A 17,378-nucleotide genomic window follows, 5' to 3' on the forward strand; every position below is an offset into this window, starting at 1 on the left:
TACCTTTCTCCGTGCTGCATGCTTTCTCACACCACCTGTTTCTGCTCCTCTTGTACTTGCATGCTGGGTCTGTAGCTCAGTCAGCAGCGCACTCGGCATTTACGCCGGTGATCGGAGTTCAATCTCAAACACCAATTTCCGATTTTTAGCAGTTATGGATTGACCTATCTACACATTTCATGCTTACGTGGCTCCTGAGGTTGGTTGGCCCCATAAAGTTACTGCTTTAAAACATGTCCACAAGGGAGTGTTGCTTGTTCAAAATGAATTGCAGCGTTATTGTCCCATAATGAAAATACATGTTAAAACTGCTACATTGATATTATCCACTTCACCCTGCCAGTTACAATGCCAGTCAAGTATTTTAATGAAAAACCGCACGAGGGCACTGCAAACCCACAAGCTGGAAATGACCCCAAAGAGTGCTGCTTCACCACACAGCATACCACTCAATGTTATGATCATATACCGGAAAGACCATAGCATAAAAATTGGCAGTCTTCTTGACATTTTCCCAAGACATTCTAAAAGCACAACGTTAGAATGCCTTTGCTTACATCTGACCAAAACCTCTGCCTGTGGCACACATTACAAACTGCACTAAACGGTTTGTCCGTGAACTGGTGCACAAAGTGCCGGTCGGCTCCTTAAAATGGCAACTGGCTTCCCATCGCTGCTTGGCCTGGCACTCCCGTTTTGCAGCTGCATCCCTCTTTACTTCACTGCGGCCACAGTTGCTACTCCCGCGCCGCTCTGATGGCGCACAAAGCCCGCAAGCAAGAGCCTTCATAACATGTAAAGGCTGCCTCCGGGGAAAACACACCGAGGAAAATCCCGGCTCCAAGAGCAGTCGCCGATTGCACACAACTCGTGCAATCGGTGATTCCAGGCTCCACACTACACAGTCTATCAAGGCCACACCCAAGACACACAAATGCTAAGAGCTGGCCCAGTAAATGCTAGGCATTAAAATTTTGGTTTCAAACTCTGGGGACTCACCTGAAGAGGGGCAGGTCGCTTCTGATTGGGCAGCAGCTAGCAGAGTAGCTGCCGCTCCCCTGGGTCAGGGGCAGGCACTGGAGAGACGAGTAGGACATCATGCCGAGGGCGGGACGCACCCAGACCTCCGAGTAGACGAAGGGCAGGGGCAGGGCGGCCGTCGACTTTGGCAGCAGGTGCATCTGATGGGGCTTCACTGAATCCAAGTAAAGCGGTGCATAAACGTTATGCCTGGATCTCTGCATAATGACTAGAACTAAAAAGTGAATTCAAAATGAGGAGCTTCTAATCAAGAGGTGTTTCGGTCAAAAACTAATTTTTCTTCTTTTTTGCGCAATTTTATGGAGTTACAAAACTGATGTTGCAATGCAATTGCAATGCAACATCAGTTTCTGCAATGTAGCACAACTGGAGCCAAAGTCAGCCATTATTTCCTCCATAAAGCATTGCAGCAGCTACCCTAATAAGAAAAATAAAGATTGGCAGTCTCTGGCATTTTCCAAAGGCGTTCTAATACCAGCATTTATAGGGCCTCAACAAGGCATGTAGTTGGGCTAATTGGTAGTACATACTGCTTGGTGGAAACAGCGCAAAAAAGACGTAGGACCAGGATGAAGAAACACAGACAGGGCCTCTTCACACTCCTTTTGCAGGCATGATGAGGATACCACTGAAGCACATTTTGAGTGTTTTCTGTGTTTATATATTCACATTTCTATGAATATATAAAGCTGTCAGTGTCCCATGACATCATAATGTGCCTTGTAGGTCAGTGTCACATGTCATTGTGCCATGTGACATCATCATGTCACATGATGCGAGTGTTACATGTCATAATGTCGCATCATAGTGTCACCTGACATTATGTGACCATGTGACATGATGTCAGGTCACGTGACCTCAGTGTTGCGTGATGTCATGGTGTCATGCGATGTTAGAGAGGTCCTATAAATGCTACGCAGTGTCACAGTGTCACGAACACTGTGATGTCATCGAGCCTACATCTGCAGACACAAAAACCCTAATAGCTGGCCCTATAAACGCTATGCATTTAATAACAAACAACAGGTTAACCATTACCTCCAGGAATTTCAAGCTTGAGGTCAACAGGGACCTCAACCCTGTTCTTTATCACCAGGGCAGAGCGGACAGTGATCAGCTTGCGGGCATTTCCATCCAGGGTCACGCTGAACACCACTCGTGTGATCGCAGAACTGCGCAGCTATTTTTGAAAGAGAAGAAAACGGGTTATTAAAGCTATATTTCGGTCATAAATATTGCCCCTGTTAAAAAACTGTCACCAACCTGATGCTCCTTTGGCATGGCATACTTGAAGTAAACCCCAACTCTGTCTACTGAGACAGGGTCAAGCTGTTGGTAACCGTCGACTCTGAGGATAAGCTGGTGCATCCGCAGTTCGTGAGAATCCTATCATAAAAAAAACAAGAAAAGAAAAAGAAAAAAAAAACAAGCAAGATGTGGTCAACCATATCAAGATGTGATGTCAACCATACCATTTCAACTTTAATTGCATCATCAACTTTCGTTTCTAAAATGCTCGGCTCCATAACTTTTGGAACCAATTCAACAGCATGTACATGCTGTTTAACAGAGTTAACATGGCAATAGAGATTGACAAATTATAAACTCTGGAAAAAGCAAAATAACATCTAGACACAGTCACATTTCTGCTGAAACTAATCTTTCTAAATACAGAGCCCCAATTATGATGCGTTAGTGTAAGCATCCTGATGAAACATTTCTGGAACGGCAGAACCACTCGACCTCATTTTTAACTTTTTCTACGCCTAAACTCACAGGAACCAGTTTTTATGGCTCCTTCAATGCTTGCATAGAAGGAAACTCTATGGCTACAACATGTAACCTACAAGGTTCAGGCAGCCTCACCTGATGTCTGAGCTTTTCTCGTCCCTGGAAAGTGAATGGAACCACCTGGCCCGGTCCCACACCAGTCCAGTCCAGTCTTGGAGGTACGGGCTCTTCTTTGCCGCTGTGAAGTACAGTGCATAAAGGCCTAACTCACAGGAACACTAAAAACGCTAAAGTGATTGGGCCTCAGTTTACGAACTAATCCTCCAAGAGAAGATTCAGATTCAAAGAGAGAGAGGATTGAGGTCTTGGCCTTGAAGCAACAAGGCTTTTACAGGGTGTGTTCAGATAAGGTCGAACATGCAAGTCCGGTTCGCATTTCTGTCTTACAGCGAAGCCATTTATGGCCAGGGTTCCATGAATTTTTCATCCCCGTCAACAAAAACTCGCACCACCCTCTCCTTGTCATCGTTTTAAGCACTTGCGTGCCTAGTTTCCTTCCACTCTCCCAGGCAGGCAGTACGTCCCACCGTGTGTGTCTACTTTCCACCAAGTGGCGGTCCCATTGTGTGTGTCTAGTTTCCCTCCGCTTCCCAGGGCGGCGAGAGTCGTCCACGTGAATGTATACAAAAAATTGGAAAGACAAGTTGCCATTCTCCATTTTCAATTTCATTTCTCTTCTCTCGTCACAATGGGGAGGCCGCATATAGTCCGGACTCCCGAAGAGCAACGCACCTACGAAGAGCAACGGTGGGAATGGCAACGAAAATGTCAGCAGCGGCGGTGGGCAGCAAACACCACCGATGGAGATCGTGCACAAAACGCCAAGAGCATGCGGCAAACCAGACAAGACGACGAACGTCGCGGGGCGGAGAACGCATCCCAGTGACGGCTAAATTGAACAACTTTAATGGAGCATACGCTAAATTTAAAAGGGACTTTCTGGACAGACAGTTTGGGTGTAGATGTAGGGTGTGTGATCGGCTGTGGTTCGACAATAACTTGACCAACATCTGCAATGTGCGGGATCCTGCAAAGCGGACTCGTGCGCTGCAAGTGTTGTTGGTGACCACTTCCACTTGATCGATGACCACCGATCAAGGCAATAAATGTGTTCGTACCACTGTTCAAAATTCTGAGTCCCGTCTGTGTCGTGTGCTAAACAGCTTCACTTGTCATCCACCTCCACAGAGTGGAACGGCTCATGACTTTTTCTTTATAGTTTTATATGTTACTCCCCAATATGTGGAGGGAACGAAATCACAAATGTATTTAAAAAAAACAAAACAAATATCTTTAAAGAAAATAAAAACATGACTGCCCCAAGACGGCAACACAGTTTTTGGGCTTTGTCGGTTCTGTCAAGTCTGACTGCATCTGTTAGGCAAACTAAAAATACCAAAAAACGTAATATTTTTCAAAGAGCAGTGAGTTATAGTTATTATATTCTTGAATGTTTACAGAATTCTAAAAATTAAATATTGCGCGTAAAAAATGCACAAATTCGACTGCTTTAACATTTTGACCCAATTTTTGTGACTCATTATCTCGTTATGTGTTAAGGATATTAAACTGAAACTTTTTTCATATGTCTTTTATAGAAGTAGCTCTTGTCAAAAAATAAATTGTTGCTCTACATTATAATTCAAATTATTTATGGCACTTCAAACATATCTGAAATTGAAAAGTTTCACAACTTCAACATCCAATTAAAAAGAATACCCATCTTCAATCTATCCAAAATTTGGAAGAATCACTCTCCTTCACACCCTCGTAATATTCCATTAAAGACATGTAGCATCATTTTTAGAGGTGTGCGAATACCAAATCTTTCAAAGCGAATTGAATCGAATAATAAAGGTTATGAATCAAATAGAATAGAATATTTTCAAATACGAATAGTAGTTTCAAATAAGAACACTTTTCAAAAACAAATATTTTCTATCTGATGTGAATTAAACAAGAATGCTCAATCAACACCAACTCGAAATTTTTTTTTTTCAACAAACATTTATGAAAAGGTTAATTCGTTTGCAATAAGAAAAATGTCACAAATGTGACTGATAAAAAAAAAATGAATTAAAAGATCAGTCAGTAAAACACCATTCAAGAAGTGAGGCTACAGAACGTAAACGAAAGTACACAAGCGGTAGCGGGTAAGCAAGCCACAATACGAAGTCGAAGATTGCGTCGCGCAGCTGCAGCGACCTCATGCAAAATCTTTTCACGCAGGTCGACGCAACCAGGTGGATGTGAATGGAAGTACAGTATAGACCACTTACAACGTAACCCCTTATAGTGCAGGACCGGGTATAACGTGGCTTTTTTAAACCACCGGTTCGCCTCCCATAGAACTCCACGTAATTACATACCGCCTAAAATGCAGGCGCGCGAAGGGAAATACCGGTTATAGTGCAGTTTCTGGAACAGCCCGCTGACCGCACGCTTCTCTGCGCGACACTAGATAACGACGCTAGCTGCGAGCTGCACTCGGCGGGGCAAGGAGGTTGCTCGAAGAAGCGGGGAGAAGCGAAGAGGGAGGCTTCAGTTGCCATAGCGACTGAGGGAGGCATGGACGTGTCGTAAACGCGCGTGCGTCCCTCCGCTGCATTGGAAACAACCGCAACGATAGACCAATCGCAGGTCGAGGAGAAGTGTTCGCGCGCATTGCATGCCGGTCACGGGCCGGCTGCTTCTATCCGCAAACATGGCGTCGGTTGTGATCGTCGCTCATCGTTCCGCGTAAAAGCGCTATCCTTGACCGTAAATTTTAGTTGTGTGTCGCTATGATAACCTAGCACGTACTAGAAGGGAATATCCACCTACTCGTGCGGCGATGTTGTGGCGGCACTCTCAAAACGGCAGAAACGCCCGTGTCGTCGTGTTTGTTACTTCGACTACAGTGGTCCTTTCTAAGCATTTGTGTTTTCAAACATCGCCCGGATTTCTTATTTGGAGCATTTCGTGCCTGTGCTCAAGTTGAAGGTATTACTGGCGCGTACCGTATAAAGGATGCGAATTTTCACGTGTTTTCATCGCCGGAGAAAAGTGATTAGGGTTAGCAATTCTGACGTTAGCAACGTCCGTCCGCAACCCGCGACGCCGTTAAAAGGCTGTGCCAGGCGAAAGTCGCTCATTTCTTTCAAAATGTGTGACACACTTGAGAGAGAAGTATGGTGAAATAAAGACTTTCCTCAAACTAAGCTTTATTTTTCATCTAACATAAAATAAATTGTTTTACAAAGGTAAGTTGTCTGATGGCATGTATTTTGGCCTGAAAAATTGATGTTTTGGTTATAGCGCGGTACCGCTTATAGTGCAGATTTTCGCGACTCCCGCGACATACGTTATATGCGGTCTACACTGTACGTGCACGAGCGAAGGCGGGTTGGCAAGCCCCAGCAGAGTTGGAGATCGTGCGATTGCACCGAGGTAGGATCGCACCGGGCAGCTGCACCGACTGCGCATTCACTTTTTGTGTGCAATAGTTCTGCTGATAAAGCGCGTCACAAAGGAGCAATAATTTAAGAATACGTTTTTGTTTTTTTGGCAGAGGGAGCAAGTCTCACTTTTATCAGTGAAAACGGGTAGAAAAAAACAACGAAAGGAATACTGGCAAACTGATGAACCGGAAAATCAAGCGGAAAATAACACGAGCCAGATATTGCCGATAGCCGAGGTCAGCCATAAATCCATATCCGAATCCATAGCTGCTCACTTCGATGTATGTGCCATTGCAAATCCTAATCCTTCATCAAATCTATCCCAGCGTTTGCACACCGACCACTTCGCCAACTCCACAATACGGACATCATGGCAAGCAAAGGACAGAGCGCTTACCACGTGCAAATACCTTTTTAGTGCTTCATACAAAAAAAAAAAGGAACTTAGGTTAGCTTTTTAGGTTGGCCAAGCTCGAAACCATACTGCGGAGTCCAAAAAAACAAAGTGATGAACTCTAACGCGAGTTGCCACTGATCAGTGAGTTCCGCATTTTTCATAGTTTTCGAAGTATTCGAAAAACTCGAATACAGTCAAACCTCGATGCAACGAAGTCGGTCAAATTCGGAATTTACTTTGTTACATTGTAATTTCGCTACATAGAAATTCGGGGAAAAAGTTAAAGGAAGTTTCCACAAATGTTTTTCGGGTGCACAAAACTCACCGAGGACACCTTTATTTCGGTTGAAAGTAGTCCGTCATCATCTTCTGGGCCACTCTTCACATCATTATTTGCATCCCACTACGTTCGCATAGCCAGACGGCCTGCATCGCGTCTTCGTCTTACCGTGTGCTCGCAAACCGCCTCAAGACATTGATTGCGTCCACCACTTCACAGTTACTGGGCACATCAGGCTCGCTGTCATCCCCGTCTTGCGAGTTACAACAAACATCGCTAGCTATCGCTTCATCAGTCCCCTCCTCAAATGCAATGACAGCAGAGTCGGCGTATAGAAAGTCGTCAAGGTCGACGTTGTTAGGGACGGATCCATCGCCTTGAAGGCTTTATCGCACAGGACAACAAAAAGTTAGGCCTTGAAACAAACTACGCAGCGCGAACGAAGCCGACGGACAAAACGGTGGCGGCTCTCGTGTACTCTAGTGGCTGTTCTGTGCACCACACTCACCAGATCCGGCCCGTTTCACCCTTTGCGCTTCATCGGTGGCCCGTTTCAGCGTGTGCTTCCCAAAATCTCCTGCCGAATTGTCCATGAAACTTTGTTACATAGAAATTTCGGCAAACGGGACTTCGTTCCATAGAGGTAAAAAATACACGGTGTGCATACACTTGTGGTTAGAATAAGTTATGCACTTCGTTACATCGGGTGTTTCGTTACGTAGAAGTTACATAGATGTAGTAAGACTTAACAGAACCGACAAAGCCAGAAAACGGCAACGCCGTTTTCGGGTTTTGCTTCGCTGTTCGGGTTCGTTACGCTCTTTTTTGAGAAAACATTTGCGATTTCGTTCCCTCCACAAATTGGGGATTAACATATAAAAATATAAAGAAAAACTTTCGGCCTTTCCACTCTGGTGAAGAAGGAAGACCAGCAAAGCACTACTCGGGTCAGACGACCTCAAGGACGACTTCTTGGATGGCTTAAGGGACGATGCTTAAGGATAACGTGAAGGACGACGTCTAGGACCACCTCAAGAACAACCTCAAGGACGACTTCTAAGACGACCTCGAACACGCCGCCTAGAGGACGACCTCAGGGATGACATCAAGGACGACGCCTAGGACGACGTCTAGGACGACCTCAAGGACGACTTCTAGGACGATTTCGAAGACGTCTAGGACGACCTCAAGGACGACCTTGAGAACGTCTGGGACGACCTAGAAAATGTGTAGGGCAACTTCAAGAATGACTTCCAGGACGACCTCTCGGACGACATCAAGAACAACCTCAAAGACGACGTCTAGGACGACCTCAAGAACAACTTCTAGGACGACCTTGAGGGCAACCTCTCGGACATCCTCAAGGACGACTTCTAGGACGACCTCAAAGACGACATCTAGGACGACGCCTAGAGAAATTCAGCCTTTCCACTCTGGTGAAAACCAAAGTGGTTTGGCTGGAAAGGTTGTCGCCATCTATGAGCAAGGCCGGCAAGCCGATTGTCTGGTTGCCGCCGTCGCTCATTGATGGCGTTAGCTGTCCAGAGTTTTGTGTCGACATTTCTTCGCGGGGGCCACGATCCTGGGGAAACTAGCCCCTAACAGCTCGGCTGTAAAAACTGTCGACCTTTCCACTCTGGTGAAGAAGGAACATTAGCGAAGCTGTACGATGGTGGGACGACGTCAAGAACGACTTCTTGGACGACCTCGAGGACGACGGCTAGAGGACGACGTCTAGGACGACCTCAAGGACGACGCGTAGGACCACCTCAGGGACGACGTCTAGGACGACCTCAAGGACGACGTCTAGGACGACCTCGAGGACACCTTCTAGGACAACCTCTAGGACGACCTCAAGGATGACTTCTAGGACGACCTCAAGGACAACCTCTCGGACGAACTCAAGGACGACTTCTAGGACGATGCCTAGAGAAATTCAGCCTTTCCACTCTGGTGAAAGGCAGAGTGAAAAGGCTGAAAAGTTTGCCGCCATCTATGAGCGACGGCGACAACCAGACAACTGGTTTACCACCGTCGCTCATTGATGGCGGTAGCTGTCTAGGGTTTTGTGTTGACATTTATTTGGTGACGGACATGAAACTGGGGAAACTAGACCTTAAAGGGCAACTCCGCTCAATTCTGAAAAATTTAGGCTTACACGTGATTCAAATTCACAAAGCACTACTAAACAACTCTACGTCTTCGGATTTGCCAAATGTGGAATATTATTTGTGTAATCCTAATTTAAACATCAGCTGATACCGAAACCGAAACTTTGGTTGCGTCAGGCAACTTTGGTCTCGTGCCGTCTGAGTTGTGGCCACGTCACGTCGAACCACGTGGTCTTGTGACATTCGTGTGGACAAGGTACAGGACACGCGACGCGGCAAGACGCGGGCAGGTCGCTTCGCATGGCGTGGACGGTGATGGCCCGGGGGAGGGGGGAAGGGGAGAAGACTAAAGAGGAGATTGGGAGCGGAGAAACAGACCGATAAGTGCTGGGCAGCGCAAACTAGCACATCCGCGTTACGGTGATGACGTGTACGCCTTTGAGCCAGCACCGGGAGGAGAAACTCATGACGTCATTGTTCAATTTCGCTCTGAGAAGTAAAAACAAACAAAACGTGAGAATGACAGTCATGCCTCTGACGTAGTGGCTCAACGTTTGCTGCTCCAACTCTGTCGCATTGAATGCGCTGACGATTGCGCCTCACGTCGCACGCTAGAGTTGGCAGATTTCGGCGACTTGGATCACTTGAAGGTTTGCTGACCAGTTTATTAAATATATAGATGGAATTCGATCGTAATATTTGACATGGGGTGTTCCTATATGATACTGAAGAGGGCTACATAGTTTTCTAAATATCGAAAATGAAGCGGAGTTTCCCTTTAACAGATCCGCTGTAAAAAGAAATGCAAACTGGACTCGAGTGTTCCATCTTATTTGAACACATCCTGCAGAGACTTGCAGACCTTGTAAACAATAATGCACACTACTACTAGGGGGAGTTTCCGGCTCATGGTCATGCATCTATCAGTGACTCAGATCTGCAGAAATAATTAGGGGTGTGCAAATACCGAATAGTAGTTATCAAAGCGAATACCGAATTGAATTAAGAAAAAAGAGCCGAACATCAAATTGAATATCAAATAGTAATTTTATTTGTAGGAATTTTTTCAAAGTGTCCTGTGAATGAGATTATTTTATGTGCAGAGTATGCGCCTGGTGCAGAATATGCATCTCGTACAAAACAAAAAATCAAATGTATAAAAATTCCGGTAAAAAAAAAACAGCTGCTGGTGGACGTTGGGCACTAAAGATCCTATTTTATGGCGCAAACATAATCTATCTGCCCTAAGCGTCACAAAAAATCCAATAGCTGCAGCCACGCGTGGCTTTTTTACTCGTTAAAAGCACGACCTAACACAGCGACATGTTTTCTTTTTTTATTTGCATATCTCAGAAAAGGGGCATTTTGCAATATGTGGTCTCAATTTTAAGGAAGAAAAAGGGCACCTGGAATTTCATTTCAATAAATAAACAGATAGGGGTTAAATCTGAGTAAACAGGCTTAAACAATATAATCTGAAGTAAAAAAAAAACATGTGGTTAGGTGGCGCAAGTCACCGTCCAACAACAGCTATGCATCCATTCCTCCGTCCATCTATCCTGTTTTAGAGAGCCTAGATTTAAAAAAGGGAGCAAGCGAAACTGAAACCACGGAGACGGCTCCTGCGCAGATTGATCGTAAGTGTGCATGTGTTGTGCTGTCGCGTGGAAAGAAGGCCAGCAAACGGAAGAGCGACGACGCCTGCCCGATCGATGCATTCGTCTTTTCGTCCCCTTCTCGCAGTTTGTAATTCAAGCGCGGCTATCGAACGGTTGGAAACCCTCTCAAATCTAGACACATTTTGTTTCGTTGCGAACCAGAATTTGCAGCTTGCGGTTCCAAAAAAATGACTATGATATCTTAGCTGGTTTCATCGGCGTGGTTAATGTGGTTTTCTTATTGCGATCTTGCAGTTGCCAATTTCTGTGAGTGTGGCAAGTGTGTTCTACATCGGCGCTTCAATTTGAAAAGAGGGGCTTTACTCGTGAAAAGAATTAGGCATGGCGCGGAATTCCAGCCTCCCAATAATTCCTCTCTGGAAGCGGCGCAAACGGGATGTTTCGGTTGTGATTCAAGGTTAGACTGCCGTCACGATCATGAGTGAATCTGCGTGCTATGAAGTTTGCGGCGTTCGTTACTTTTCTTTTTTCTAACCTATGCGTTAAATATTTGTGGAATGGTAAGACCAAGAGCTGTTTCTCGCATGTTCTGTCCAACATCACGGCGCTAACATTGGGAAAAAAAACGGCTCTCTTGTCAGCTCTGCGCCGACCATGCGCCTTTGGCCGAATATATCGAATATTCGAGTGACCAAATACTAGGGATTTGATTCGCGAATCGAATTATTCAGGAACTTGCTATTCGATTCGAATTCATATATTCGAGTATTCGCACACCCCTAGAAATAGTAGTGCTTCAAAACTGGAAAAACAATTTTGCTAAGGGGTAGGGACATTTGAGGAAATTTGGGAGGGGGACCAAGCAAAGATGCTCAGTGGAACCCCCGAGTCCTTGGGGACCCAGTTAAAGCTCCCATATAGGCTTCAGGTAACTGACTGTGTCAGAAAAATACACACCAGTATGTTGCTGACACAAGGGTGGCAAAGGTGAAGGAGAGTCCAAGGTCGTTCTTGATGGCAAACGGCACAAACGGCGAACGGCGTCTGACAGCCACCTCCCCATGAACATTTGGGTCCCTGCCATCCGGGCTCCTATTTTGGAAAGACAAATGTGCATATGCACAGGTGCAACCATCAGAAAATGTATGCATTCAAATGCAAAGGCAAAAGACTTAATACTATAAGACACTAATGCTAAAAAGTACAATGAGCAATACAGTTAGAATGGTTCAAAGCATGTACATCATTGCAAGAAGTGAAAGAAAATGTAGGCAAACTGGCTTGGAAACATGAATACAGTTGCCAACCGATTTTTCGGACACTGATAATTCAGACTACTTCGATATTTCAGACCCAAAGAAGGAACCGTGACCTATCCAATAGAAATAGTGCATATTCACGCCTGATGTTTCAGACAGCTTGAAGTCCGAAAGTTTGATTTTTCGGACAAAATCGTCGCGACCGACCAGTAGGAAACACCACTTAGAAGTGGCCATTTTGGATTCTATGGTAGCTGCACATGGATTGGCTTGGTTTGGCAGCACTACTTGTGTACTGCTAAGTCGTACCGCTAGGTGACGCTGTACGGCTTTTTCTTCTCTAGCTGCGTGTGTTGTTACCATTTTGCTTCGTTCATTCGCCATTGCAGACGTGGACTTGCACCTCTCATCTCGATCTCGTCTCAATTAATCGTGTTTTCGGACTATGCTGGCTTGGGACATCATTGCCCCATCTGTTCTTCCGCCGCCACGATATGTTGCTAAGAAGTGCAAAAAGTACTCAAACATAACGCTAGAAAAGAAGGCAGCAATTCTCAAGCTAACAGAAACTCGCCAAACACAAACGGAGGCGTAACCTGAAACAAGGTGTGCAGGCATAACCTGAAGCAAGGCACTACTGACGGCTTTTTTAAGCCCGCTTATATGTAATAAAGGCAAGTTTTTTTATTCTGCTGATTTTTCAGACTGCTCTACTAGTCTGACGTTTTTTTCGGTCCCTGCGAAGTCCATAAAAAAGGTTGGCAACTGAAACCCTGAAACAAGGACAAAAGAAAAACAACTGCTGTCTCTGTGTTTGTGTTGTCAGTTTTCTGTTCCTCCTTGTCTAAGGTGTTCTAACTATGTACACAACAAATGTTAAAAAAATTTTGGGCCACGAGTCACGAGAAAAAACAAATGGCGTCTAGCAAATGGTGTGACCAATGCACTTTAGACTTCGTAGCAAGTAAGCTGAAAAATATTTACTCACTTTTCTTTTGAGAAAAGTTCATACAGATCAGCAGTCCAGGACTGTTTCACTCTTTGGTACAAATCCAGAAGTGCTGTCGTGATGTTCACCTTCAAGACATCTTCAGCTGCAAAGTGGCAATGAAAACAGTATAATAAAAGGCATACTTATATAATAAGTAATTAACCCAAAACTGTGAATTTCAGGGTTAATTTCATTACGGTTCAAATGAAATGAATAACCTTGAATTTACCATTCACTCTGAAGCTAAACTTCGTCAGGCCTTGCTTGTCGAACGCTGCGTCCCACTGGCTGTTGCATCTGGAAGAGGCACAGCAATGCGAGAAAGCAACTATAAGACACGAAAGAACTGAAGATTCAATTATAAGAAAACAAAAGGACAATTGAAGGCAATCACACTACTATGCTTAGTATTGTCTTACGATGGACCCCAGAGGATGCTACGAGCCACCCAAGCCAATTCCGTGCTGTGAACGTTTCACGTGACTATGAATGCTGTGCATTGCTGCACTTCTCCCTAAGACTGTGCGACACTCACATGGCAGTGAGTTGGCTTTGATGACTTATAACTGCTGCAGTGCATTGCAAGGTGAAACAGATTACAGTAGAATTGTTAGAGGTACGCCACTAAGTCTCCATGCCCCAGAAACCAGCTTGTGACTCCACACTTCCGCATGAGTCTCATAACAAATAAACAGAAAAATGGAAACAGACAAGAAAAGCTTCAACTCACCTCCATGGCTCAATGATCGGCTCCCAACCCGACAGAGCCCTGTTGTAGTAGCCTGTGCTGAAGAAAAACTTGGACTCTCCACCGAATGTTGATGCCAGTTCCTGAGAAATGTATGTTTCTGCACAACGAAGAGAAGAAAACGATAATCACAAAGATCATATGAATTCCCTGCTCGAAGTCATCTCACAAAAATAGAACAAAACAGGAGCTTTATAAAAACCCAACGTCCTAAAACATCTTTTTTTTTTTTTTTTTTTGCGAATTTGAGTTGTGTCAAGATTACCACAGAATTAACTTTTTTTACTATAGTCATGCAACTTTTAGAACAAGAACAAATTAAACCAAAATCAAAGAGACAGCATACAAGAGTTCAGGGCAGTTGGTAGTGTCCTACCAGCAACCATGCATAAGCTATTTATTGTTTATTCTCCACATCATGCACAGTAAAATATAACATTCTTGTCTCTCTTAATAAAAAAAAGACCAAACAAAAATGCTCGAGGTACACCTAAGCACTTCTTATGAATTGTGAATGCGAAAGCGTGCACCATCATTCTTCCGCTCCCTTATTTCGTCTGCAGCGTACTTGCGTCGACGGACACGCACAGCGCCATGGGGTGGCCGGTCGTTGAGACTGATGCGCAGCGTCAGTTTCAACGACCGGCCACCCCATGGCGCTGCGTGTCAGGCCAGTGGGAGCCTCATCAACGCACACCAGCCAATGGGACTGAAGCCGAAAATCCATCAGCTTTACTTCGCTTTTTTGGGATCAGGGAATTTTGGTGCCGTTGGCTAGCTTTTCGCGTGGTTTCATAGCTGGGCTTCACTTGGAAAAAGGGTTTAAGGTGCCGTTTGGTGCGATTTCAAAGCTGATGATGTCGGCTCGCTCCATGAGACAGTTAATGCTTTCGCATTAAAAACATTGCCTCTGTGTGGCAACCAGTCATTACCACCTACCATACTTCAACATCATAGATCTTACACAGCATACATTAAAACTTAAAAAGCAAAATAAAAAAAGAAAAATCACTGCCTTATTCAACAAATTAACATACTCTTTCATGATGCTCAACACAGCAGCCCAGAATCAAAAACACTGCCTGCCTCTTTGGTAGGGTTGTGTGAATATTCGAAATTTCGAATAGTGGTTTCAAATAATACACTATTCGATATTCGCTTCAAGAACTGCACTATTCGCTTTTTTCGAAGTATTGATTGCGGCGAGTCAGCCCCGTTGAGTGCGCGCTTCTTACCAAGCACAGGTGCACTCAGGAAAAGCAATACCCACGAAAGCAAGCTCCACGGGTGATGCTTTTCTGCATTACACCGGTGCTCGGTAACAAGCGCACTCAACGCGGTAACCCGCCACGATAAACACTTGGAAAAGCATGAATATCGCAATTGCGTGTTTGGAAGAAAAGCATACATTCAAAGCAAGACGGTGCATGCGTGCCAGCTGTATTTGAAAATAAATGGAAACTTTGTGAATGTGTTTATCTACGTTGTAGTAAAAGTTTCAAAATTAAACTGACTGTTATGAAAGAGTATATTATGTTGGCAGAGATGCTCTTACAACCCGAGTTCATCATGCGCGATTCATTCTTTTTTAACTCAAGATTAAAGAAAGAATATTTTATGCAGCAAGATTTGTAAATTCACTCAATTGGGCATAGTTGGCCATCTCTATAGGACTCATGTTATGTCAAATCCGCCGTTTACTTCCCAAGCAGCACAAAGTTGGCCAATCATTGGCCAATGGCTGGCAATGGTCATTTGGCCAGTGGCCAGACAGTGGCCAGAGATTGGCCAATGACTGGCCTCTCTCCAGCCATTAGCCAATGGCCACCACCATCTGCCAAGCATTGACCAATGAATGACCACTCTTTGGCCATTGGCCAAAAGACTATCGCCAGCCATTGGCCATTGCTTGGCCAAAATCCGTGCTGCTTGGGTTGCCATCCCAAGACATCAGACCTTCTAAGGTCACAGTTCATAAATATAGATAGATTAAACTTAGCTTATAAATGAACAAATGAAACAACTTTCACAAGTTTAGCTGGGTTTTCATCTCAGCATTATGCAATGGTAGTGAAAGGCGTGAAAAAACTGTTCGATATTCGAATAGAAAATATTCGGCAAAACCACTATTCACTTGGAATTCACTCAAACTCAAAATCCACTTTTTGCACAAGTCTACTTTTTCGTATATTCCAAAGGCATTCAAAACGTATGAAATTTATGTGCCCTCTTTGTCTTGTGCCTGTTGCTCTCGCTACGCCGCCGCTTCTCCAACGTGTCACATTGTGACACGGTGATGTGACATTTGACGTAACATTGTGATGTCATGATGTCACCTGATGTGACATCATGACAGGGTGTCACCCGATGCCATGGTGCCCCATGTGCACGAGGGTCACATCGAGTGACGTCCCATTCTATCTAGGTTACATGTGAGCACGAACACGAAAACCCTGTAAATGCTGCGCATTTAAAATGGGCACGCATCGAGAACGGCCTCGCTCACCCCTAAGGTTGATCTCGAGCAGGGGGACATCCGCATCCATGCAGTCGTCAATGATGCACAGACAGAAGTAGGAGACCTTCAGCTCAACGGCCGAGACGTCCACGGATCTCTTGGTCGGGTTCTGCTCGGCAGGGCCGGCAAGGAGGTCAATGGCGGCGTTCTGTGTGAGCCAGATGGCCGCCTCGTCCACGTTTCCCTTGCACTCCTCCAGCCCACGAACGCAGTCTTCGTACGTGAAGCCCATTTCCCGAAGGCTGTCCACTTGGACTGTTTCTAACAAAGCAAAGATAAAAACACCTCCATAATACTGCCTCAATATCACCACCAAGGAGAAGATCACTGTGGTTGCTCTGGGTACCCAAAAATAAAGATTAATATTATTAGTAGTAGTAGTAATATTGTACAAGCTCCATTCTTTTTCAAAATGGATTTGATACACCAATAGTTTGTGGCAAGTGGACTCGCATTTTAAAGAGTAACTCTTACTAAAACTAAAACTTTGTTTTTGCTGCTACTATTATAACAGTTGTTTCCTAGGTAAATGAAGCTGATACTGCTATTAGAGAAAATATTTTAGTGATTAACTAAATCACTAGAGACTCAACTAATGATGCAGTAATCTGATCATTGCAACGTCAAACAATCAGCATGGCTAACTCAACTAAAAATTGAACACATATGAGGGTCAATAGAAAAGAAAAGACAGACTGTAGTGGCGTCCTGTTTGGTCGGATACAACTGGATTGCCTCAAGTCCAAACCACAACATGTCTAGAGACTAGGCCCATTCCTCTGCCCCATAGGCTCTGGGAGGGTTCCAGAGAGCGTAATCATCGGCTGATCAACAGTGCCACCGTGGTCAAATGAGGCAACACTGGGACGGCTAAAATCGGCAGCGCCGCCGGCGTACCCTCGATAGATTACGTTATTACCAACTCCAAGCGTCGTATTGTCACGCTCTACACTACCGACTGCTTTAAAAATGTGTCAAACGTTAAAAATATTCATGTGCATGCGTGTGTGGTTGTGTGGTTCTAGCATTAAAGAGTTTTAGTAGGTGCCCTCCTCGATAGGTTGAGACAACCCAAAACGGGAACTAGCAGAACAAAATTGAACGTCCTGATATTATGGCCAAACATAACTGAAAGCAAGTAGAGAAGAGTTTTTTATTTTTTACGTTTGGGAACACCTCAAAA

At 44.7% G+C, this 17,378-nt stretch overlaps 1 protein-coding gene and 1 long non-coding RNA gene across 4 annotated transcripts in view; both read right to left on the reverse strand.

Annotated features, from left to right (window-relative positions):
- The window catches only part of LOC120848601, a 396,114-nt gene that overhangs the window by 90,584 nt on the left and 288,152 nt on the right, over window positions 1-17,378 (reverse strand). The gene's annotated exons all lie outside the window — the stretch shown is intronic.
- The window catches only part of LOC115332524 (vacuolar protein sorting-associated protein 13D), a 192,001-nt gene that overhangs the window by 61,538 nt on the left and 113,085 nt on the right, over window positions 1-17,378 (reverse strand). For all 3 annotated transcript variants that reach the window (XM_029994924.4, XM_029994936.4, XM_029994930.4), the window contains exons 50-58: window positions 16,184-16,456; window positions 13,660-13,777; window positions 13,159-13,226; window positions 12,927-13,032; window positions 11,637-11,771; window positions 2,908-3,010; window positions 2,305-2,427; window positions 2,080-2,221; window positions 1,000-1,195 (exon numbers count right to left, since the gene is read on the reverse strand). In XM_029994924.4, coding sequence (XP_029850784.2) covers window positions 1,000-1,195; window positions 2,080-2,221; window positions 2,305-2,427; window positions 2,908-3,010; window positions 11,637-11,771; window positions 12,927-13,032; window positions 13,159-13,226; window positions 13,660-13,777; window positions 16,184-16,456 — 1,264 coding nt within the window. The remainder of the gene's footprint in view (window positions 1-999; window positions 1,196-2,079; window positions 2,222-2,304; window positions 2,428-2,907; window positions 3,011-11,636; window positions 11,772-12,926; window positions 13,033-13,158; window positions 13,227-13,659; window positions 13,778-16,183; window positions 16,457-17,378) is intronic.

Source organism: Ixodes scapularis, unplaced genomic scaffold (genome assembly GCF_016920785.2).
Source record: "Ixodes scapularis isolate PalLabHiFi unplaced genomic scaffold, ASM1692078v2 PGA_scaffold1__304_contigs__length_218370807, whole genome shotgun sequence".
Taxonomy (NCBI): domain Eukaryota; kingdom Metazoa; phylum Arthropoda; class Arachnida; order Ixodida; family Ixodidae; genus Ixodes; species Ixodes scapularis.